The sequence below is a fragment of the Centroberyx affinis genome, unplaced genomic scaffold (assembly GCF_046629955.1).
Source record: "Centroberyx affinis isolate AG114_WGS23_722 - 3 ecotype Tasmania unplaced genomic scaffold, CSIRO-AGI_Caff_v1 ptg006470l_1, whole genome shotgun sequence".
In the NCBI taxonomy this organism is placed as follows: Eukaryota; Metazoa; Chordata; class Actinopteri; order Beryciformes; family Berycidae; genus Centroberyx; species Centroberyx affinis.
Window position 1 is genome coordinate 177,813 of NW_027283279.1, and position 26,388 is coordinate 204,200.

At 42.4% G+C, this 26,388-nt stretch overlaps 1 protein-coding gene across 1 annotated transcript; it reads left to right on the forward strand.

Moving 5' to 3' along the window:
* The first annotated feature begins 15,095 nt into the window (after window positions 1-15,095).
* On the forward strand, window positions 15,096-25,629 carry LOC139638654 (serine/threonine-protein phosphatase 2A 56 kDa regulatory subunit epsilon isoform-like). Its single transcript, XM_071512718.1, is given in 13 exon segments — window positions 15,096-15,287; window positions 16,438-16,516; window positions 16,519-16,538; window positions 18,240-18,332; window positions 18,739-18,829; window positions 18,832-18,868; window positions 19,973-20,032; window positions 21,903-22,011; window positions 23,081-23,134; window positions 23,576-23,626; window positions 23,785-23,904; window positions 24,468-24,595; window positions 25,524-25,629. Coding segments are annotated over 13 exon segments (1,074 nt in total). The 5' UTR covers window positions 15,096-15,161.
* Window positions 25,630-26,388: the final 759 nt, after the last annotated feature.

Here is a 26,388-nt window from a genome sequence, read left to right on the forward strand (position 1 = left end):
CTCTATACCGAGGCTTCTTGGTGAATAATGTAAATAGTCTTGTGGATTTGGATCTCAGACAGTAAATGTGTTTGGATTGCCAGTTCACACTCAGTCAAAACTGTTCAATTTTCTATAGAATCTCTCGCAGTCAGCAGGCACCCAGTAATTCTCCCCCAAGTGAGCAAAATTAGAATTGAGTGATATGGTAAATAGCTGCTTGGAGGACTGAGCCATTCACTATCAGCCGGTTATACAGTGCAGTTATACAGTACATTTCATTCCATTTGGCATATCTACAATATGTGCTATGCATAGTAATGTTGGTTGGCACAAATAATATGTACATAATATGACAGTTATTATGTTAAAAAATAACTGACACTACTTGCACAATGTGACATGTTGACATTAATAAATTGGAATACAGTACATGTGTACTATATAGCATTGCTCCCCCCTCCACTTGTTTTACATTAACCGACTCATCCCTTGTGCTAACACATGACAAATCCATATGGGATGCAAATACCTCCTCTGCCTGTCTATTCCCTCCGTCTCTCAATCATCGTCATCGCCTACAAATCTCTGCCTGCTTGTGCCGGCCTTGTGCAGAACCCACGCTCTCTGCTGAGAGAGAGAAGCCAGGCAGAGAGGCCATCACAGCAGCTAGCTGCGCTGACTCCAGTGTACATCGCCCTCTCCTCATGCACAGCTGAGTAAACATCAAGGGATAAACAGCCCCGGGCCAAGTCAGCGGGGCAGGACAGAGGCAATAGTATGCCCTGCTACAGCAGAGGGCTTTTTTAGTGGCAGAGAGAATCTCAGCAGGGTCAATCTATGAGATTAACTTGAACTGCGAGGCTCAAAGTGTGAATGCAGCCTTGTTGCAGCCTGATCCTTCTGTCCTTTTAGAACATAAGAAAAAGGCTGTTCGACCTGGGGGTGGTAAGAGAAGCAGACATAGCAGATTTATAGCAGCTGTATGGCAAGGAAAATAGAAACAAAAGTGAAAGTCAAATGTTCTCAAGTGTCGTCAAGAGACAAATTCAGGTGAGACCCCTGCACAGAATCAGAACTTTCCTTTGGCCTCTGTCCAGTAGAATAGATCAAATAGCAACAAGGCTTCGAACCTTGCACTTGTGCCTAGAGTGGTGCCTCATAATGAGCGGCCATTTTGATAGTGATTAAAACAGGATTGTTTAAGTGTTTCCAGAGTCAGATGATTATGTTTCTGTCTGGCTGCTTCCTCACACCCTGTTGAGACCAAGATGAAAGGTTAGCTGTGAATTACTGATGATTATATATAAAAGCCTGTGATATGTTTTTGTGTGATGTGTGTTTCTTAGCACTGTGTGTGTATGTGTGTTCATTTGAATGTTTTAAATTTGTGTGCAAGTCTCTTCATTGCATGTCTAATAAACGCAATGCATAATTATGAGCCATAATCACCTTTCAACAGGATGGAAGAAAATTCATTCAGGAAAACCACACAGTCTGTCACTGAACATTTCACTTGACTTTAACTCAGTAACGACTTCAGACGGTGATTGAAGTCGCATACTGCACTCTGCGTATCCTGGCTTTTCTAATAATTTATACAGACTTAAATCGATAACGTCTTCAACCACTTAATGAAATTGTGTATTGCTTTCATTGTTTCATGCTTAGATGGCTTTTAATTACTTTTTATACACAGTCTAAAGTAGCCTAAATAAGTAAAATCAAATCCAATTTTGCAATAACCCCCAACCGGTCGTGACGCTCCGTGTTGCCAAGGTGCAGCGGTGCCTTTGTGCTCCTATTGTGAGCCGGGAAAGCTGAGCAAAATGTGCACTTCACATCGAGGAATGCTGTGCATGCTTTACAACGCTTTGTCAGATCCCTGGGAAAAGGCTGCATGAATAAGTCAGGTACGGTATGTACTGTGGTGAGAGGAAAACCACGCATGGACATATGGTAATATGTCAGAGGGTCATAGTGTACATACATGCCTAGATGCACAATGGGGATACACAGATGGATGATGCATGACATATGTGCACACACACAGAGACGCATACATACACACACTAGTCTAGTTGCACAATAGAGTGCTCATAGATTTATTTTAGGAATAGCTCTATGATTCACTATCTGAGTGGCTCTAATAAAGCAGTCAAGCCCCTCTGAGCTATGAGTTGGGACCAGCCCATACAATAGATCTGCTCTGGGCTGGAGGCTGGACAGCAGGAGTCATTGCAGCCAGCCCCGAGGCTTTGTTTACCGGCCAATTTGATCACCAGGGACTGCATCCCGAAAGAGGAGAAGGAGGAAGCCATCACCCTCATTAATAAGAAAACATCAAAAGACAGATAGAGGCTCTGCTGGAGCACACTCTCCTGCTGGAGAACAGCACCTCTCCGCTTCTCTGCAGCTAACAAACCCCCTCTTTCATCAAATGTCTTTCATTTCGCTGTTCCCAAAATACCACCCACAGCCAGGGAAGGTTGGGACAAGCCTCAATTAATGAATGCATTCATTACAGGGACTCCTGTTACTTTTTGGTGCAGTTTGCAGGGCGGGAAAACTGTCAGGAGGGAAAAAAGGCCCTTCAGCTTTTCCCCTAGAGTGAACCTCCTCCGTGTGACAAATTTCACACTCTACTGAGAGAAATCCGCTGAGGCTTTAGATTTCCCAGGCTGTCACATGCTGTTCCCGAACACCTAGAGATTAATTCATTTCCCAGATAGTGGATGTAAGCAACTCCGACTCCCAAACACGCAGTGTTCATGCCGTCACTACCTGCCCAATCTCAAAGCGACAGCAAAAGAAGATTCAAGCTGGGAGGCAAGATAACACACACACACACACGTGCACACACACACACACACACACACACACACATACGGGTCAACATGTCACTATCTTTCAGTTCGACTAAATATCTAGTTCAGTGAATGAATATAATACAGTAGACACAACCGCAACATCTCGGTCAGACTAATTCAGCAGCCTTAGGGCCTAATTAAATGAGTGGTTAACTAAGCAGGCAGCACTATTTTTTAATATATTACTGCAGCTGCAGTGACCACGAAACAGCATAAAATATATGCCCTGCCTGTTGTGAGTCCTCCATCAATTGAATAGTAAATTAGTGTTGGGGAGTTTTATCAAAGCATGTAAAGACATTATCAAGCTCCAGCTCAGGCACTGCTCAAACTATATTAGCAGATAAGTTTGAAAAGTTATTCTGATTAATATTTCTTCACATTTTACCAGACATGAGAAGCTACATCAGTAGCTTACATACCCTCTGGCCAGCTGTGATTTTATGCTAATTATATTCTGGAGAAACTAAAAGAAAATAAATGTTTTACAGTACAAATTTCAAGAGGAATCAGCCACCATCTGCCATCCTTTTTTGTGTGGTACACAATCATTCAACTTGGACAAAGGCACTAAGTTAAAGAAAGAATCAATACTTTTTTATTTGCCTCGCTGTGTGTGTGCGTGTTTCTTTGGTTGGGTGAGGTGGAGGGTGTGTGTATGTGTGTGTGTGTGTGTGTGTGTGTGTGTGTGTGTCTGGTGGGGTGAGTGGTTATTGTGAGGACTCTGAACACGCCCAGAGAAATGAACACACACAGCAGAAGACTCAGGCTCCCTGCTGCGTTCTGCCAGAGAGAAAAGGACAGCAGGCAATGACACACAAGCACCACAGGGAACATACACTGCACATAAACATACAGACATGCAAACACACACACACACACACACACACACACACACATACACATACATAGAGGCTACATATGCATGGAAACACACAAATAAACACACAGAAACAGGCACAAAGGCAGACAAATTGAACAGCATTTTAAGATATATCCTCGGGCACGCGTGCACACACACACCAACACATTCGAAAGAGCACTGCCGGTTCAATACAATACTGTGGCTTATGGAGAGCCATGTGTTCAGGCTAGAAATCATATCAGCACAGTGGAATCAGCTGCAAAGTATGTCAAAACAGTGGTGACAGGTGGCGGCTTAAAGCTGGAAATGGTCCCATGTGAAAGTCACCCTAATAAGACAGGGAGGGAAAACACAGCTGATGTATGTGAGTGTGGACCGGTGAGGAAGACTAAGGGTAAAATGAAATGGTTGAACTATCTGGCTCCATTCACAATGCATTCAAAAATAATTGGAAGCGCTGAAAATCAAAAGAGCATTTCAACAATATTTCACTACCAGTGCACAATAGAGAGGAGCAATTATGAGCGCCGAGGCACACCACTCTGAGACAAATGGATCTGAAATTGATTTGCATCTATAAATGGTTGGCTGTTATAAATTATTTCTCGAGATTTGCTCTCTAGAATGGCTATAATGGATTTCAATTCTTTTCTTTTAAATTCTAGGTGATGGAAGTCTTATCCACAGGAATAAAGCCATCAGCTATTGTGCTTTTTTTTTTGCTCCCTTTACTTGGACCTGGTTCATTTTGAAAATCCCACTGGGCTTTCAGCGAGTGAATCACAGTGTAGTGTAAAAGTTGAGGGTCAGGGCAGACACTGTGCAACCTCTTAACAAGCTGAGGTTGCCATGGTGACCTACAAAGGACTCAAAGGAGGCTGACCTGACCAACAGCTCATTTAGACAGAAATGCACTGCGATCCTAACACCAATCTGACCACAGGTCTCTTGTTCCACACACTTATGAGTGTGTGCCTGTGTGCGCACAAGTGTATTTGTTTATCTTCTGGACAGCTTTTTTTCACAGCACACAGGGAGCGAAAAGAAACCAAACATCGCACACAGAAATGTTCTCTTGTCTGTATCTGTCTGGAAAAACAGCTCAGGTCTGCACAGCTAAAGCACAGCTAATGAGAGGTATCATTCATAGCACTGGCGTCGTTTCACTGAAATACACTGATGACTTGATGAGAGCCTCAGCTTGCTTTGCTGCACAAATCAGAGCGGTGTCAAAAGAGAGAAAAACACACAGCTTTCTCTGCTGCATCTACATATAGACATTTTGAATTGCATGTGACGCTCCAATTAAACTGAAGTAGGTCTCAAATGGAGGGGAAGTTTGAATTCGACGTCAGCATCAAACACTGAGACCATTAATACCGATGCAGAAGTATAGCTGCAACGCTCACGCAAGGAAATGGCTGGTTGTGGGGAACTGGAAGGCTTCAGCTGAGTCCTCTTTAAGGAACGATCGTGAATAAAGTAGAGTTTTTTGTCTGGGAAACATATCAGTTGTTTTCCACCCATGATTTATCAAGCCTGGTAGTGTAGTGTTATCCTCTTTACAATCAATATTAGCTCTCACAGCGTAGCCTCAATTGGCAGGCTTATAGCTCTTTGAGACATATATCCTAAAATGCAGTTCAGTTTGACCCCATTTACATTCCCTGAGCGTTCAAGTGCAACAGTAATCTCGCTGTCTGTCTACATCTAAACCACTGCTTGGCCCTGACTCCGACTCTCAGACTCTCTCTCTCTCTCAGCCGCCTCCATCTCTCTCTTTTCCTCTCTCTCTCTCTGTGTCTCTCGACCAGCCTCTGTTACTTATTATGCATCTTTCTTCCCTTTTCCCTATCTGAACTCGAACAGCCCACTTCCGCAAAATCATTTGTCAGTCTTTAAACGCTAATAGAACACACAATGCATGCCACTCAAAATTATCTCCGCTCGCTGATATCAGTGTATAATTAAAACAACACTGTCCTTAATAAGGTGTCAGAGGTGATAACGCCGGGCGCTGATAACTCTTTAAGCACACACACACACGCATACACATGCACACATGCAATCAACCCCTTGTTACCAAGCAACAATAGCGATCCGTTTGCAGACGAGCTCTAGCTGTGCTGTAAACCAGAAGCCTGCTTACGAGGTTAAAAGGCAGAGACTCTGAGTCCTGTGAGAGGATAGCGCTGTAATTAGGACCTGAGGGCGTCTAAGAGTGCGACACACCGTCCGATCAACCTTGTTGTCTATTGCTCCGACTGTGAACATATTGCCTGGGCCCTAATTGAGCACAAAAATGTTATTGAGGTGGAGAGGTGGGCGAGTGGCTGAGGCTGGACCAGCAGGCCCCTGCAGAGCAGTCAGCAGCAGCAGCAGCAGGCACCAGAGACTGCCGACTGGAGGAGCATAATAAGTTACTGCTGCCACCTTAAACAGGTGTGTCCCTGTCAAGCAGAGGACACAGAGAGAGAGCCGGGCCAGAAAACAAGCCTGACAAAGCCTCGGCTTCAACTTCAGCTCCGCTCTACTTATCAGAGCAGCAGAAAAACAATGACCAGCAGAGAGTAAACAACAAAAGAAAAGCCAATTTGCTGTTTCAGATATACCTGTCATTCCCAACCTTGGCCACATGCTGCAGTGAGTGATGTCCTCTATTTTGGGTGGTTGTCTGAACATCAGTCACTGAGTGGTAATGCCTGTTTTACCTAATGTCAATGCATAGCAGTATGAGTGATGAGTTTAATTTCATTTCATTATGTAAAGAGGATTGCATCATATTTTGTTGTGAGTGTGTGGGAGGTAAACATAGTAAAAGAAGAATGAACAGATCAGTGAAGGAGGATTAGTTCCTTTTTCCACTTGCTTTGTTTGTATTTCACCTTGATAACGGAAGCAATCAATTTACATCTGTGATGGACTCGAGTCCACTCACCAGGTCTGAATCAGCCAGTAATTAAAAGCTTGTCCACAGTACCACTCCAGAGCCATTTTGGCTCTTCACATCTGCCACTGGACTGTACAGTGGTACAAAGTTATTAGATAGCAAAGAGGAATACTAGCTTATTCAAATGCAGCTTCACAGACAAAGGTCAGCTGGAGTAAAATATGGTGCATGGTTGTCTGTTATACAGTTTAACACTGACACTGAAATACATGCACACACACACACACACACACACACACACACACAAATGCACAAATCATTAAGGGATGGCCCTCGTCATTATGAGTAATCAGTAAAGAGCAAAGAAGAGCATCCTGGGCATCATGGCGAGAAACGGGTTGTTCACATAGACACCACACTGTCCTTTTGAGATTGAGCCAAAATTACCTTTTTTGGGAGTTTTACAGCAGTTCAATCACCATATTACACAAAGTGTAATTAGGAATTTGTTTCTTTGCATATCCCAGAGACACACACACACATGTATTTCACCAGAGGGGTCAGAGAGCAGGGGCAGGTAGGGGAACAGACACATTGGCTGTTTGCTGTTGGCTGTAACCTCTGACCTTACAGTCAGGGTGTGATATTAACACACGGCAAGCACCAGATGATGGTAACATTATTGTTCTATAAGGGTCACCTGCCACACTTTTAACTGGTACACACTTCAAAATGTAATTTGAATTCTGCTGTACATGATGAATTACATATTTGATCTATTGTAGAAAATGTCATTTAAATTTACATACAGAACCTAATTCTATACACAAAATAGCATTGAAAGTGGCTATGGTGGCATATTTCTATGGAAAATGTATATAATTATAATTATAAATTATATAAATTATATCAAAAAACATATTTTGCCCAGTAAAAATGATTCTTGGCACATATACACACACACACACACACACATACACATACATATATATATATATATATATATGTGTGTGTGTGTGTATCTATATCAATATCTATATCTATATCTAAATATATATATATATACTATATATGTGTGTATATGTGCCAAGAATCATTTTTACTGGCCAAAATGTGTTTTTTTTATAAAAAAATATATATGTATATATATATATATATGTTTTGTTTTGTTTTTAGTCCTCAGCCCTTGACAAGTGAGCCAAAAAATTTATTTTGGACACTGCTGTCTTTCTAACCACCAGGTCCTTCCTGCTTTCCCTTTCCTCCTTTCTGTCACCCAATAAGTCACTTTCTGTCTCTCTCCTGACTCTGCTGTTATTCTGCATTGTATTCCAGGTAGTAAGCAGAAATATCAAGGCGATAATCAAGAAAGTGCAGCATCCTGAGGAGTCTGACTCTCAACAAATCAACAAACACAGCACACAACAGTCATCAGCCACTGAACTGTGACTCCTGCCACTTATTTCTGCAGACATGCTGTTATTTTCCACAGACACATTAAAAAGTAAAAACAACAGAAAGAAATGTTCCTTAAACTCAGACGGCAGGCCAAGACTGGTTAACTGATTAGCTCAGTAATGGCGGTGGAAATGCCAGTCTGAGGTTGATGTAAAAGTGCAAAGGCACATCCAGGAAATACTAATCAGTCTTCCAGGCTGTTCTCCCAGGGGACGGCTGTTGTTGTTGTGAATGCCACTGCCTCCTGCAACAGCAGTTTATCTCTCTGTGTGTGTGTGTGTGTGTGTGTGTGTGTGTGTGTGTGTGTGTGTGTGTATGTGTGTGTGTGTGTGTGTGTGTGTGCGTACTGTATGTGTGTGCATGCATGTGTGCACCTTTGTCTGATCTTTCTTTTAAAAAAAATGAATGGCTCCTACTTTCTCAATAGTTTTCCCTCTGACTATAATAAAACCTTTAATAGGAGCAGAATACATTTAACAGCCCGCATATTAATTAAAATAAATGACTCATTAAACTACTCTCAGAATACTACAACGTGCCGGGAGAGCGCTCCCTTTCCCCACTTGTTTCTATCTCCCACCGACTTTCTATTCTAAATCAGCCCATTATAACCTTCATTTCAGTTCTAAATAACGTGCCTCCAGCGCATTTTCCTTTCTTCTCCTCCTTTTCTTTCATCCATTTGTCCTTGCCTGGTTCAGGCCGGGCTCGTCTCTGCGCTGGGTGTCTGCGTGTCTGACACCTCCAGTGGCTACAGTCTACATCCTCACCTGTCACTACTACTACTCCCATCTGTCTCTTCTCACTTCATCCTGCCCCGCGTCCGTTTCCCTGACCTCATCCGACACCAAGCCCCATCTGTACACACTCTTGGAGTTTACATAAAAAAGACCTGAGAGCAGGTCCTTTTGCAAGACAGCCAGCTGACTAAAAACCCAACACCTGCCTCATTATCTCTCTCTCTCTCTCTCTCTCTTGCCTTTGTCTCCCTCTCTCTCTTGCCTCTGTGTATGCCAGCCCTGTGTGTATTATGGTAGGATTATTTCACTGTTTACAGGTTTAGTCCTTGTCTGCTATCACTCAGCTCTGTTTACAGTCCATGTTCCCTGACAACAGCACAGGATTTTCGATTGCTGTTTGTTTGTGTGTGTGTGTGTGTGTGTGTGTGTGTGTGTGTGTGTGTGTGTGTGTGCGTCTGACTGGACAGAGAAACAAACCTAAGCTCTCCAACGTGTCTATGTGCATGGTGTTTTGTTTCTCAGCCTTGAGATGTGAAATCATTTATCACAGCTCGTTTCAACTGACCCAGCTGATACAAGACACACACTGCACCGCCCAACCTCTCTGTCTGCCGGAGACCTTTGGGTCTCCCAAACTGACCTCCAGAAACATACAGTTAGCTACATCAGGGGTCAGGTGAGCGCCGAGGAGCACGGCGGTCTAAACTGCAGCATCATTCCTCCTCCTAGACCACATCCAGCAGTCTGAGTCACAGCTAGCCCTTTGCCAGCCCGCCTCCAGCCCACACAGAACCCGGCCCTCAAGTCACCTGCACTAATCCTCAGGATAAATAATAAACCATGTGCAGAGCAGTGCAGCCAACCCGGGCTATTTTCAGCCCCGCTGCTTGTTTTTTTTCACTTTCCCCCCGTCCGAAATGTCTTCATAAAAAGCGTTTTTCCCCGCTCAGGTCTAGGCAAATAGAGCGTGCTTGAGCAGCACTACTGATCCGTCTAGAAACCAGCTGGAGTCATGGAGACGCTCTGTGGCCGTCCGTCCTCAAACAACAGGGGGACAAGATTTCTCAGCACAGACCGGCTTCCCCACCAGCAGTTTGGTTTGGGGTTATCGGAGCGGGCGTTATGATGAAAGGAGGACATTGAAAAGAGTGATTAGGCAATTAATATGTTAAAGCGCTGGTGTTGTTTTGAAGCTCACTGATCGCAGATGGTGAATCTAGACATTCCTCCACCCAATCAAGGCTGCTTCTAGCCTCTGGCTCCCTAGTGCCGAAACTGTTCAGTCCCCACACCACCCTCCATCCTTCCTCCTCTACCCGCACTTAACGATGCTCTCAGCTTCCCCCTACTACTTCCACTGCTGTAAAAAAAAAAACCTGTATGGGTCAGTTTCCCAGGTCTCAGTGGGTTGGTTTCTCTAACGACTTGTAATGAAAGGAGTGAGTTGTTGTGTTGCTGTGGGTGTGTTTCTGTGTGTTTCTCTGCAATAGAGTGGAATAGAGAGAGAGAGAGAGAAATGGAGAGAGAGAGATAGAGCGAGGGAAAAAAGGGAGAGTGGGTCTTCCCCTGGGTTTGGGGGTTACACAGTGAGTTAAGTGAGGGGATGGAAACTGGTAGACTGGTGATTTTACATCAAGTTGTATGCAGGTTGCTTGTGAGGGTTTACTCTGTTGCTGTTGCGGGCGTGTAAGCGAGGTGAATGTTTATTAAAGTTCCCATCTTAAAACATATGCTCAATAAAGTTGCACTCGAACTCTCCTGCTGCGTTTGGCAGTCGCACTGCTGACAGATGGCTTTCGTGTACAGGATTACTCTCCGTTATGAGCTCTGCGTATTCACCTGCTGATCTGGGTAATGTGGTTACCTGCCCCATCAATCAATCTTTGGAGGTGGTCAGCACTAAATACACTGCGTTCAGCACTGTGGGGCAAATATTAATTTAATCCTGTAAGCACAACATGTTCATCACAGTGCTGTTGGTGGAGCACATTTAAGTGATTTCACGTGCTCTTAATATTTCCACCTAAAACCTCTCCACCAAGATAGCTCTTTTTTTTTTGTTTTGCTTTTTTTTTTAAACAGGGAATGAAAAAGGATGCCATGGGAACAAGAAGAACAAAGGAAAGGGCAAAGGAGTGAGAGAGAGAGAGAGAGAGAGAGAGAGGGAGAGAGAGAGAGAGAGAGAGTAAGAGAAGGAGAGAACATGGCATGAAAACATAATGAGGATTGTCATGCCCATGGGGGTGATGTGAGGAATGCACTGTGAAGGGGTTGAGATGAATGAGAGATGTGGAAAATTGCCTTAGAAGGGAGGGAGAGGGGGGAAAACGGGGATAAACATCACTCGCGAGTTGTGACTGAGAGGTGACACAAGTCTACTAGTTCAACGCAGGATGATGTGACCAATTTGGGAGGCAGGATGTGGAGCAGGGCTGGGCTGACCCACAAAGCACCGCGAATGAGGAGTGGGGGGCGGGGGGGCACGGCTCTGCTTCCCATCTGTCGCTTCAGGCCACAAGAACCTGAGGGAATGCAAGCCTCCGTCTATTCTTGCCAGAGGAAAGATGGGCTGTTTCCCCCCAGAGTCTGGTTCCTTTCTAGCTAGAGTGCAGAAGCAAAACTGTATCTGAGATTTTAAGGCTGATATTAAACCCTATTTTTAATATATTTACAGTTGCACATTTGCACATCACATCTATAAGTTTCAAAAAGGGCAGTGACTCTCATCACCGTGCCGTCTCACTTTTTTCTCCTAGGTACAGCATGTTTTACATTTTGCCTCCCAGGAAACTCTAAAAAATCTACAAATGCATGTTTCCTTCCTGAGACATGACAGCAGCCATCAGAGTACTGAAATTATAACACAACTGTCACGATAGCAGTGTGCTGGGAGTTTGCAAACACACATCTATTCCCCGGGTAGACCTGTCAAAGCCAAAGTTTGACAAACAAAAAAAAAAGGCCAGGCGTCAGACCAAGGGAAAGCGCTCGTCAGAGTGGGACTCCTCTCTCCCTCTACATCTCCCTCTGTTCTCCTTTGCTGGAGTTTATTGGTAAGTGGGGTTTTTAAACAAGCTCAGTTGCTGTCTACTACCATAATGCCTCAGAGTCCAATTAGCAGCGATGATTCTCTTCAACTGTTATTGAGAAGCAAAAGAGGGGAGTGCTGGGTTCATTCAGTAACTCCATAACAGCTGCCTATGTCATTTATCTTTCCCTCAAAACGCTTCGCTGAGTGAATAAACATGGAAACTTGTGCATATGTGTCTGATTTCCTAGTTACTGTCTTACTGTCTCATCATTACCGGGTGACCAGGGTGTAACAAGCACACATGATGGAAAAACACAACTTTAAAAGCCCTCAGCAATGAGAAAAATGATTTGTGTTTCTCATGCTGCTAAGCTCTAGTGGGGAATTATCTAGAGAAACATTTTGGTAGAAAAAATAAACACTCCTAAGAAATAAAACCATTAGTTGAGTTTTAATACAAAGCCACATGCAAAATCACAAGATAACAATTTGGCAACTGTCAAAGTGAATCTGCTTTTAATTGGATACCGTCCAATTTCACGCTCAGTGTCTTCTCGTGTGAACAACATTTCCACTGGCACATCAATAATACATATATGTTATCTTCACTCCAGTGACTGACACATAAACAAATATCTAATTCCTCATTAGGGGTTACTGTTCTTCACACTGGCATCTCTTTGAACCCTTCCTCAGTTTTACCTCATTTGAAGAGGAGATATTAGCTGATGAGATGTGGAAAAATAACTTATGGGAAAAGATAGTTATGGGACAGAGAGTGAGGGAGTATTGTGAACTTTGTGAATGTGCCACCAACTGGGAAATCTATCTTCGAGGTATCGTTCTTGCACAGTCACACACTTTGTTTTTCACATAATACGGTGCCAAGTGATCGACAAAAAAGAAGTGATCACGTCAATTCAATTGAGTACTGAATCTCTATTCTTATTGCAGAGGGCTTAAAATAGATTTTTATCACCATCTTTTTTTTCTTTTGATCTTTTTACAAAGAACAGTCAGTTGGGATACCCTCTTTCTCCATTCATCAAGCATTTACAATGAAACAACGAAAAGATTAACAATGCAATGCATCAAAGACCGTCTTCAAAGGAAAAGCGTTTTCCAGTTTTCAGGAGCCGTGTTGTAGATAACAAAGGAAGACGAGAGGAGAGAAATAAAGGCCTTAAACCTCTCCAGGGGAAACACCTCACTGCTGCCACTATGTTCTGGCCGGATGCAATTTCCTGAGCACCACACTGCTCTTCAAAGAGAAGAGAAATTGCTCTATCACAGTAGAGCGTTGTGAGGACGGGGGGCTGAAAAACAGTCTTGGGCTCACGAGCTCCAACTAGTGAAGCTGCTGCATAAATTATCCATCCTGCTCAAATTAGGAGAAGACATGGAAAGGTCAATAAGATGTTTGAGTGGGTGCTAGTACTACAGACTCAAACGCACAGAAACAACAACTTGTTATGTAAACTTAATATGTGTATTGTACATTCTGAATTCCAATACTTGAATTCATCATTTTTGAGGTAGCAGCACGCAAATGGTTAGAAGCGTGAGCTTGCAACCAGAAATCTGGTTCAAATCTCTCTTGAATGGCTCTCCCCAAAAGCTACTGCACCATCAAAGTCATAAATAGTCATAGACCAAGGACTGTGGCTGTGTAGGACGCCTCCCAGGTGTGCATGTGTATGAATGTGTGTCTAACCATCATTCCCCACCGACAATTACTCTCTTAGGCCGCCATTGTACATACAAGCTTCTTCTTAGTCAACTTGCCTCGTTAAATACGGGTTACAAGCCATATGATGCTACGCAATCCCTTGATATTGATGGTAAAACGTTTTTTGACCACTTTATGAATATATTTGTATTGCAAACTTTATGCTTATAATAGGGGCTGGGCGACAATTGAATATTATCTTTTGTCGTCTTTCAGTGGAATTGTGACACACAATTCTGCTTTCTAAATTGATGATAACAAGCTAATTTTATTGGAAAACTCTGACAAAATGAGGTATGGTAGGAATATTATTTGAATATTTCAGTTTTGTTTGACATCACATCACTATTCGGTTCAATTAGATGAACATTAATTTGATTATTTCATTGATTGTGATTTTGCAAATGTGAGCCATATTGTGATATATATACATTTTGAAAAAATCCTGATATTGATATAATACCTCCATGGAAGGAGCACCTGCCTGGGCAACTCATTCTCTCACACCACCACTGTCTATCGATGAGATGCAGCAAACACCTCAGAAAAGCAGCATTAAAACTAATCCAATCTACTCAGTGAGGTTGTGAGCAGTGTAAAATGATCAATGTTCAGCTCCGGATTAAAAACCTTGAGGGATGCCAGTGACTATTGGCAACTGTTGCTGGGTGAGCTGACAAAAAACAGCAGGGTTTTATGGCAGGGAGATCCATTAACCAAGGGGTCCACAGCTCTGCTGCCTTGCTGCAGACACCGCAGGAAGAAACCACCTTGTACATCAGTCAGCTGCAGATATTGTCCGATTTCACTGTTTATACTTAACATATTCCTTTGAACAGCTCCATCACATTATTCCACATCCCGTCTACAAGTACTCAGTCTCAAAGGACAGAGCTGTACAATGTACAATGCCACCTCCTCCGATGTTTTGAAGTAGAAAATGATAACAATAAAAAAGATGAAACCCAAACATTTACTGAGAGTTGTGGGGATTTAAGAAAAAAAGCTCAAAACAATGTTGATTACAAATTTAAAAAAGGGACTTGTTGGCACAGCTTTGAAACATCTTTATACATGGATTGTTATCAAAACCACACATCCCTACTTCATCATTGTGCAGCATATGGTTCTGGCAGCTAAAACCCCACCCCAATTGTGATATTGTACTTCTGACTTAATGTAATGATGAGAATGTAAGTCAAAGACTAAGGACATAGGGAGGATACCATCCAGCATTGTGTGTTACGTATATAAATATATATAATTATATATCACCGTGGTCATGTAAAAAACTCATAACTCCAATTGTGGTGATTTTCATATTTTAACTTTTTTTTCCCTACCTCTTGGGCTTATGAAATCCTTTCAAAACCCACTGGATAAATTTAAATTTGCATGGTGGCCAAGCAAAGATCAAGGTTGTTTTTCTTAGTTCCTGAAAAGTTGGCGGAGATTCAGGTTTTTCACCCAACGATGACGATGTGTGTGTGTGTGTGTGTGTGTGTGTGCGTTTGGTTCGTGCGCCCAGACGTGCCGGCGCCGGAGCAGCCGGAGCTGTTCCTGAAGAAGCTGCAGCAGTGCTGTACCGTCTTTGACTTCATGGACACGCTGTCGGACCTCAAGATGAAGGAGTACAAGCGCTCCACGCTCAACGAGCTGGTGGACTACGTGACCGTCAGCCGGGGCTACCTGACAGAGCAGGCCTACCCCGAGGTCGTCAAAATGGTGAGGGGGGGGGCGAACACACACACCTGACACACTCATACTGAACACACACACACTGGATACACTCATACTGAACACACACACCTGACACAGTCATACTGAACACACACACACACTGGAGACACTCATACTGAACACACACACTGGACACACTCATACTGAACACACACACTGGATACACTCATACTGAACACACACACGCTGGACACACTCATACTGACACACACACTGGACACACCCATACTGAACACACACACTGGACACACTCATACTGAACACATACACCAGACTAGGTTCTGGGGGATATGGTTGAAATCAATATCACGATAATCATAAGGGTTTTTCTCTATCAATATATATATCACGATATGGTTCATGTATGCAAAATCACGTTAAATAATCAAATTAATGTTCATCTCATTGAACCGAATGGTAATGTTAGGTGTGGTGTCAAACAAAACAGAAATATTCAAATAATATTCCTACCATACCTCATTTTATGAGAGGTTTTTAAGTAAAACTTGCTTGTCATCATCAATTTAGACAGCAGAATATCATCACGATATGATTCCACTGAAAGACGATAAACGATAATATTGAATTATCGCCCGGCTCTACACCAGACACACTCATACTGAACACACACACACACGACCCACATTAAGAAAACGTTTATGATGCAAACAGCAGAGAGGGAACAAAGTACAGTGATGGTTTTGATATAGCACTCTTTAATACATGCGTGCACACACACACACACACACACACACACACACGCTCTTTTGGAGGAACCTGGTTGTGAGATATTGCTAGATACAGACGTTGCAGAGTTACAAATCCACTCACTGTGAACAGACACTAAACACACACTCTGCACTGAGCTGGTACCACTCATTATGTCTCTCTCTCACACACACACACACACACACACACACACACACACACACACACACACACACACACACACACACACACACACACACACACTCACTCACACATGCAAATACACAGTCACTCCTGGAGGCACGCAAACTCACCACACTCAATCCCACTTCAACTCACACACCTACACACACACACACACACACACACACACACACGCGCTCACACAGTGTATAGTTTTGAGCGTCCCCTGTGGTTTGTGTTCCAGGTGTCTTACAACATATTCCGGACCCTTCCGCCCAGCGACAGTAATGAGTTTGACCCTGAGGAGGACGAGCCCACGCTCGAGGCTCCTGGCCACACTTACAGGTAAACACAGCAGGAGAGAGAGTGTGTGTGTGTGTGTGTGTGTGTGTGTTTGTTTATCAGAGTATCAGTGACTTATACCTTGTGTTCTACCCCAGTGTGTTTTAGTTTCAGTAGTCATATCCTATTCTTCCTGCATTAGCATTGCTTACTAATGCTAGCAGGAGGCTGGTGGCAATTTCTCATCAACAAAAACTTGCATGTAAAGCTTCTGCTCTGATAGGGAAAGTCTTGAAATGAATGGAAAAGGAATTCGCCTCCAGGTTATGAGGGTTGGAATTGAAAAAAACGTTTGGGAAAAATATTGTACATACAACTGCACATTTTGGTTTTAGACCCGGAAAAAGTCTGGAGCCTTGAAAGGCTTTTAGAACCTGGGAAGGAGTTTGAATGCCCCAAAAAATGGATTTCATTGGTGCGAAGTATGATTGAAATTCCCAAATTGCTGCCCCACTGTTAGTAGTGTTGAGCTGGTGGTTGTGGTCTGGGTGGTCTAGGGTTGGGGTCAAGGGTCGGGGTCCAGATTGGGGGTTTAGCTTGTGGTCCAGCTTTTGGGTCCAGGCCTTGAGCCCGGCTCTCTCGTCTCTCACCTCCCCTCCTCCTTCTCTGTGCCTGCTGCCCGGCCTCCCAGGACTCCTTTAGAAATGAGATGCAAATCTCAAGGAGAGGCTTCCTGGTAAAACCTTTTTCTTTTTGTCCGTTTCATTTCTTTTCGCATTTATCCAAGTTTCCAAATCAACAACCAATGTTCCAAAGTCATAAACAACTCATTGTTTTTTCGATAAAACCCCCTTTATCCTAACCCCGCCCCCTGCCAATCCAGACATTTTTTTACCCAGCTACCTCCAGAGGTGACCACTCTACGCTGTGCCTTTTGTGACCTTTGACCCCTTTGACCATTCAAACCCTTTCCTTTACTCCAGTCCAGTCACAGTCTTACCTGGGTTTGGTTTTGTGGGATCTCATTTCAAAGAGGATCATACCAGTTTGGGGATTTTGTTTTCTTTTTGATCAACTTATCGTGCAATGGGAAGACTGGTTCCAGTTTGTGTCCAGTGTTTTAACTTTAGCACTCTGCGTATATTTAGTGTTTTAGCTAGCTTGGCATCATCTCACATGCGTGTAGCGCACTGAATACTGAACTAGGCTTGGCCACTTCCAAAATGTAATATTCTGATGCTGTCCCGCCAAAATATTGCAATATACTAAATATAGATAAATATAGTAAGATATACAAAATATCGCGATATTATCATGGAGGGGTGGGGGGGGGGTCGGTTGTGTCTGTGGTTTTTTTTGCCATTTTATTTGTTCAAAATGACATCAAAGTTCTTATTATAAAGAGCCTAGAAGTGATTTGATCTTACTATTCGAGCAAAACAATGGCCATTCCAACAGAAACAATGGGGATATTTGATACCACGGAAAATATCGCGATATTCTGAAAATATCACGATATTCTGAAAATATCGCAATATTCAATATCGGCCCAAGCCAATACTGAACACACAGGTCAAACCTGCTACCAGTCTCCTTAGTGCGCAGCTGTCAGTTGGTCAAAGAAGTTCTTTGTCAAAATTTAACTTTTCCAACTCTCTTTGTCTTAACCTCACCAACTCTCTCTGTTTCTCTCTCTCTCTCTCACACTCCCTCTGTCTGTTTCTCTCTATCTATCTCTCTCTCTCTTCTTCTCTCTCTCTTTAGTTGGTATATGAGTTCTTCATCCGGTTCTTGGAGAGTCAGGAATTCCAGCCCAGCATTGCCAAAAAGTACATAGACCAGAAGTTTGTCCTACAGGTGAGTCACTCAACAGGCCCGCAGGAAGAGCTCAGCTTCCACTTCCACCCGCTGCAGCCGTTTACCTCAACTTTCTCTTTCTTTCTATTTTGTTTTTCCTTCATCTCACTCTTTCTTCCCCCTTCATGTCTTCTTTCTTGCTTTCATTCTTTCTGCCCTTGGCTTTGTTTTTATTTCTTCTTCTTTCTTTCTGACTTTCATTTCCCTTTTTTTCTGACTTTCTGACTCTTTTCAATCTTTCTGGTCTTTCTTGCCATTTTTTCTTTTACTGTTTCTTCCTCTTGTCTTTTCTGTCTTTATCGCTTTCTTGCTGCCTTTCTTCCCGGCTTCTTTCTTGCCTTCCCCCCCCCTCTTCTTGTTTGTCTTTCTCTTCATTTCTGTCTGTTCTTCTCTTCCCTCCATCCAGCTCTTGGAGTTGTTTGACAGCGAGGATCCTCGGGAGAGAGACTACCTGAAGACAGTCTTGCACAGAATCTACGGCAAATTCCTGGGGCTGAGGCTTTTATACGAAAACAGATCAATAATATTTTTCTACGGTAAGAACTGCCTCTTCCACACACACTGTCATTAGGTTATCAACCGGGTCTTAAAAGTCTGAAGAAGTCTTAAAATAAATGTTCTAAATGTAAGGCCTTAGAAAGTATTAAAATGTCTTAAATATAGTTAATAGAGATCCTTTTTTTCACCATGCAATGAGAGGTTTCTTTGCGCTGCATATCCATTCTTTGATTAACACATGTTACGTTCCATTCAAAGTGGAAAAGTGGTCCGCTTTGGAAAAATTAGGGAAAAAACATGGCCACCCGCACGATTTTCTTTGCCCAACGTGAAATCCTGATATGATATTTGACTTTTCTAGCTAGTTAGCATAGAATGTTAGCAACTGCAAGTACAACTTTTGCATTTCAAATTTATGTTTACCCATTTACAACACAGGTGATTTTGTAACTTTTAAAGTCATGCAGGGCTGAAAAATCAAACTTAAGTGTAGGAGAGGAGGAGACAAAGACAGGAGTGGAGAGGAGACAAGGAGAGAGAGGGAGAGGAGAGGAAGAGGAGACAGGAGGGAGAGGGGAGAGGAGAGGAGACAAGGAGAGGAGAGGGGAGAGGAGAGGAGACCAGGAGAGGAGAGGGGAGAGGAGAGGAGAGGAGACAAGGAGAGGAGGAGGTTATAAATTCTAGTCTTGAGAATTGTAAACCTGTTGAAAGTGACGCTGTGTGGCGTTTACAGTGTGTGCTGCCATGTTGCCAAACCTGTGGGAAAAGAAATGGAGTTTCCTACTTGGAAGTGTGACTTGAAAGGCCGCTCCATCGCATTTTTCAAAGTTTGAAGTAGTTTCTGACTTTCTGAAGTCTGTGGAACGCAGCGGCACTACAGAGTTAAACACAGTTGGACTTCATGTCCCTTAATAGTGAATTTCCTGGTTTCCTTTTTCTTATTCTGCCAGTTTATAGTTTCAGATCTATGTTGAATCAGAACTAGGTTGTAGGTTTTGTCAGCTTTGTGTGTGTGTTTTGGTTGTTAAGCTTTTTCTCTTTGTCTCTCCCTCACTCTCTCTCACTATCCTTTTCTTTCCCTTTCTCCTATCGGTTCCCTACCTCTCTCCCTCCCCCTCTCTTTCTCTCTGTCTGCCCTGTAGTTTTGTTTATGAGACGGAGCACTTCAACGGGGTGGCTGAGTTGCTGGAGATCCTGGGGAGGTATGTGGAGGCCTCAGCCTTACATTTACATTCTAGTCTTTCAGCTGACACTCTCCCCAGAGACACTTACAGCAGAATGAGCCTGAATCCCAGATCAACCAGATATGTCTGCTCTTTCTGTTTAGTCTAAAATGTGTCTTTCTATTTAATCGGGTAGTCTTATTGAAGATCTTTTTCCAGACAGACCTGAGAACAAAAACGATTTAAAAAAATGACAAAATACACGATTAAGTCTCACGTTCCTGCAGTCAACAGTCAGCAATATACAGGAATAGGGCTGGACGATATGGTTGAAATCAATATCACGATAATCATAAGGATTTTCTTTGATATCGATATATATGACGATATGGCTCACATAAGCGAAATCACGTTAAATAATCAAATTAATGTTCATCATATTGAACCGAATGGTAATGTTTGGTGTGATGTCAAACTAAACTGAAATTTTTTGTCAGAGTTTCTAAATAACATTAGCTTGCTGTCATCAGTTCAGACAGCAGAAATGTGCGTCTCGATATCCCAAAATCACCATATCATCACAATATAATCCCACTGAAAGACGATAAACGATAATATTGAATTATCGTTCAGCCCTATACAGGAACATACATGATAAAAAGAAATCATAAACATTGTAGAAACCCTGAGATGTGATTGGTTTAAAGCTACACTAGACAAGTGTTTTATGTAAAAATACACCCATCTTAGCAGCTTAAATCACAAAGTGAGGCTACAACACAGAAGATGTGTGAAGATGTCCCATCCTCACTAATTGAGATGCCATAGATTCACCCTGTTGGCCCAAATTATTATTGTCAATACAATTATTATATTTATTTGGGTGTTGGACATGGTCACTGGAGGGAAAATCCTCTCGGCGCACAGTGAGTGACAAATCAAAATTGAATCAGAGGCTGAACCTCTTCAGCTTCAGTCCCACCAGACACTCAGAAGACGTTTAGTTTGCTGACGTCACATTACATGATTTCTGGATATTGTCCTCAAAATTGGAACAGGTCCCTCTCACTGCCGTTTGGGACCGCCAACAAAATTACCTACCGCAGCTGTAAAATCATTGAGGGGGACAAGAAATTTTAATTTCAAATTGCTTTGCAGCGTGTTCCACTTTAAAGGGGAATGATTTCAGAAAACCCATCCTGCCAAGTTCAGAATATATGTGCAAATTATTTAAAACTAACCAGTTCTGTGATCTAGTCCCATAATTACTGGATTTAAAATACAGTAGAGATGCGAGGTGCTGGTGAGCAGAGCCTTATACATTAATATAACGCAATGCATTACCTTGTCATTGAAGAAGACTATCCAACTTTTTTGAGTTTGACTTGTAGATGAAAAATGAATTAATCCACTTCTGAATTTATTCATCTTGATTAATCTTTTGAAAATGGATCTTTTACAGCCTTGAAATCTGTCGATCTCAGGTTCACCTGCAACATGCCGTCTGTCCTTGTGCCAAAAGTGCGAGGACAGTGGAAAAATAAAATGTTGCATCCAATAAATCACAATGTAAACAAAGCCAATAGTAGGATGATAGTTTTGAACAGAGTGCCGTCCTGTAGAGACGGACCGGGGCTGTTCTACCGGGCCTCAAGGATATAGCAGCACTCTGCCGATGAGTTACATCCCATAATTTAGCCTGCAGGCTCACGGTCCGTGTAAACAGTATTCTCTTTGTCTGCTTCCCATTGATCTTCCAGTTGCTTTCATAGTGTCACAATGAATGTCTTTCATGTACTCATGTATAATTTATGTTTATATTCTCTGTCTTTTCTCTGTCCCCTCTTCTCTTTTCCTCTCTCAATCTTCTCTCCCTCTCTCTGTCTTTCTCTCTTTCTCTCTCTTCCAGTATAATCAATGGTTTCGCTCTGCCACTGAAAGCGGAGCATAAACAGTTTCTGGTCAAAGTGTTGATCCCCCTCCACACTGTCAGGAGTCTGTCCCTCTTCCACGCACAGGTAATATATATATGTACTTATGAGTGTGTGTCAGGTGAATTGACCCCAGATTTTGGGGGTCAGTTGACATCCAAGTCAACCAGTTCAGACTGAATTTTCTTCAAAACCCAAACCCCAAAGTGTTCGATCTCTCTCCTTTGAACAGCGGTTTTTCTGTATATTGTGAATTACTTGAATTGATGGTGATCAACAACCTTAATTTGTACTCAGGTTAGAGTCTACATGTGACATCTACGAAGCCTCAAACAGTTTGTGGATTTGAGAAAAATAAAATAAGACCTTTTTAAAGTTTTTGAAAATGAATGGATGGCCTTGGAAGTACCTGATTTTTTATTTTTTTTATCATAATATAGCACCCAAATTCATCAGGATGCTTCAGCTCTCTGTCCTTGCATGAACGCTTTACATCCTGATGAAAACGCTGTGATGGGGATTTGTGTTGATGCAGCAGCAGTTTTAAAATGAAAGATTTCACCAGGATTTCTTGACTTGACAAGATCAGGAGTAAAACACGAGGCCTGTATGATGTCTAATTCTGACCAGTGTCACACCTTACCCCAAAACATGCCAATTTTCCTTGAATTTGATGTCAAAGTGCTCAAAAGTATTAGAAAACAGCTTGACAGGATGTATTTGTTGGTCCTTACAAAGGAGCAGTCTTACTGGAAGGTTAAGGGGTAGAATCAGGTATTCACTGGATAAAGTAAAGGGTTAGGAAATCAGGTGTAGATGAGTTGAATGTTTTCGTAGGACTAGTACTGCCAGCATGTGTGTAGTCGTTCTACCTCAAATAGCTTCAAACTACACATTCCTAACTTTAGTTTAGTGGTTCCTGGGCTAATTTAGTTCCTCTTTGTGCTGCGTCAGTGTGGTAAAGTCTATATATATATATCATTTAAGAGCATTTATGGTAATCTATAGCCTATGTCATAACCTTTGACCTTTTTAAAAGATGCAAAAAGTAGTCACTGTTTTTTGCCCTGGTAGAGTAAGTTGGCCAGTGGGTTAATATGTGTTGAAATATCCTGACTCAATGTAACCTGTGCTCTCCTCTCCTGCCTCCCTGCAGTTGGCGTATTGCATTGTACAGTTCCTAGAGAAAGACCCAGCATTAACAGAACCAGTAAGTATTGATCCAGTACGTTGTTATGATCCTGATACCGCCATCTTGGGAGGCAAAAAAAAAAAAAGCAGCTTTTAGTGATCCAACAACTGTGACTTTTCATAACTTTTACTACTACTATATATCCCTACACACTTTCATGCTGCTCTGTTCAGGTAGATCTGTCTCTACCAATCAGCATTAAGACCTTAACTGGATCAGGTGCGCAAGAGTAGAGCTGGAACCAATACTTGCAGGAAAAGGGGTCCTTGAGGACTGGGTTGGGAAACACTGAAGTAGGGGATTTGGATAGTTGATAGCTCGTCATGAATGTGCCGAGAAGAATGAATGTCAAGATGTGAGGACGACACACCTGTACAGAGTTTGCGTGTCCAGCCACAGAAAAAGCAAGATTTCAGTGTGAACTCACTCATCCCGTGTCTCCTCCCTCCTCCTCCTCAGGTCATCAGAGGCTTACTGAAGTTCTGGCCAAAAACCTGCAGTCAAAAAGAGGTAAAGCTCTTGCTAGTGTGCATATCTCTCTGTGTGTGTGTGTTCTGTGTGTGTGTGTTTCTGTGTGTGTGTGTGTGTGTGTGTGTGTGTGTGTGTGTGTGTGTGTGTGTGAGTGTGAGTCAAGGTTTAGTAATGTTTCCTCCTATGCTCGTGTCCAGGTGATGTTCCTAGGGGAGCTGGAGGAGATCCTGGACGTCATTGAACCCACACAGTTCGTTAAGATCCAGGAGCCGCTCTTCAAACAGATCTCCAGATGCGTCTCCAGCCCACACTTCCAGGTCAGTGAAGAAAAACTGCTTCATGGCTCCTAGTAACAGTGTTCTGTCAGTTTGCACTGTGAGGGTTTAGAAGTTAAGTTGCCTATGCATCAGTGGCGAGACATTTAAGTGCATTTCTTGTACTTTGTATTTATTTATTTTTTCCACTTACTTTTTCTTAGTGAAAATGCAGTTTTTATGGGTCAAGAAGACAGACTGTTTTCACACACATCCTCATTAAAATAAAAAAAAGTAAGATATAAAACCAAAAAGGAAAAAAAACTAATAAATAGACAAAAGCAAAAGAGATTGAGATTCAAACAATTGAAAGTCATAGACAGAGTCCATGAAAGAAAAGAGAAGAAAACCAAACAAAACATAATATCAACAAGCAAACAAAGAGAGACAAACTTGGAGATAAACTTTTAAAATGTATTGTAGCCTTAACCAATGAGTCAGTTTTTCCATTTCCTGTACTGAAAGTGATTCTGATTCTGGGTTTTTCCTTTTTTTAAAAAGTCAATTTCACCCTTCAGCATTGTTTCTAGACACTTAACGGTCTGTTGTTGTGTGCCTGGCCCCAGGTGGCGGAGCGAGCTCTGTACTACTGGAACAACGAGTACATCATGAGTCTGATCGAGGAGAACTCCAGCGTCATCCTGCCCATCATGTTCGCCAGCCTCTACAGGATCTCCAAAGAGCACTGGAACCCGTGAGTGAAGAGAAAACTCAAGTCTTTCGGATCGAATCCCACCAGAACCTTCTCCAGAACATTTGCCCCTCTTTTCCCTCTCCCTGCAGTCTCACTGTCTCAAAGAACAAATAATACAACAGATCGCTGACCGGTCTCCTTTTTGAAGACAAAGTAGAGTCTATTTTAATGAGGTCTTGATACAAGCACACTTTATTCAAGGGTGCTAGCAATTTGACAGTAAATCATAGGGATGGGGCGATATTTTGAAATTGAGAATATCGCAATACAAAAATGTGACAATACGTATCGTGGGTCAGAAAAATGATTTTTATTGAATTTTATTCTGCTGTAGTAATCACAAATGAGACGGCTTGACCATCACAATTTCACAAGCCCATCCAAATTATATTATTTGCACTTTGTAATGACATTTAAAAAAAAATGTTGTTTGCATTCTAGCGAGCCAATTCAATTCAGTGTCAATTCAGTATCTTTATTGTCCCAAAGGGAAACCGGTTATGCAGTCAGGTAAACACAAACAAGGTTAAAAACGACATGGAACAAACACAGTAGATAAAAACCGAGCGCATAAAAAAACATAAGCATCAGGAACCCTAAAATAAGAAAATTTATTATCAAGAGCAACATTTTATCGCCTTATAAGCCGGTTAATGCCATCGCTAGAAAGATCTGTGGCTCAGAAATAGACATAATCTTGCTCAGTCAGACCTTGTTTTCATTGAACTTTTATTTATTATATCGTATCGTGGTTGCATTGAATCCTGAACCCCATATCGCAGATCGTCCCATCCCAGATTTCATGTCGTCGTAGTCTGTCAAGAAGTGTGTCATTTTTGGAAAGACACAAACTGAAGGATGTCTGTGTAACTACTGGATGTGTTGACGTCAGCCTCAAACTGACAGTCTGTCTCCCTCCTCTGCTCAGGGCGATAGTGGCGCTGGTCTACAACGTACTGAAGGCCTTCATGGAGATGAACAGTACCTTATTTGATGAACTCACAGCCACTTACAAGTCGGACCGCCAGCGGTAAGGAGTCGCTCACATTCACAGCGTCAGGCCGACACTCTGTGATCCGCAGAGACGTACGGCCGCATGTGGGGGATTAATGAATGATGTGAGACTTTATTGATCCCTGTAGGGGAATTCTCTTCAGGAAAGTAGCACATTAGCGGTTCAGACACAGCAGGCTGTTTGTGCTCAGAAACAGCTGCACACACACACACGCACACACACACTTAAACACTCATACATACACACACACGTACTCACACGCTCTCATCTAGTGGTACATTATCATAGCTATTTATCATAGTTACTGTCATCATTATCCCGAACAGATGTAGTGGTTGGAGTAGTAGTACTAGGAGTAGGGTTGTAAGGAATAGTAGTAGTAGTAGCACTAGTAATAGGAAGAGGAGTAGGAGGAGGAGGAGGAGGAGGAGTAGTAGTAGTAGTAGTAGCACTAGTAATAGGAAGAGGAGCACTAGTAATAGGAAGAGTAGTAGTAGTAGTAGTAGTAGTACTAGTAATAGGAAGAGGAGCACTAGTAATAGGAAGAGTAGTAGTAGTAGTAGTAGTAGTACTAGTAATAGGAAGAGGAGCAGTAGTAGTAGTAGTAGTAGTAGCACTAGTAATAGGAATAGGAGTAATAGTAGTAGTAGTAGTAGTAGCACTAGTAATAGGAAGAGGAGCAGTAGTAGTAGTAGTAGTAGTAGCACTAGTAATAGGAAGAGTAGTAGTAGTAGTAGTAGTAGGACACACACACACACACACACACACACACACACAT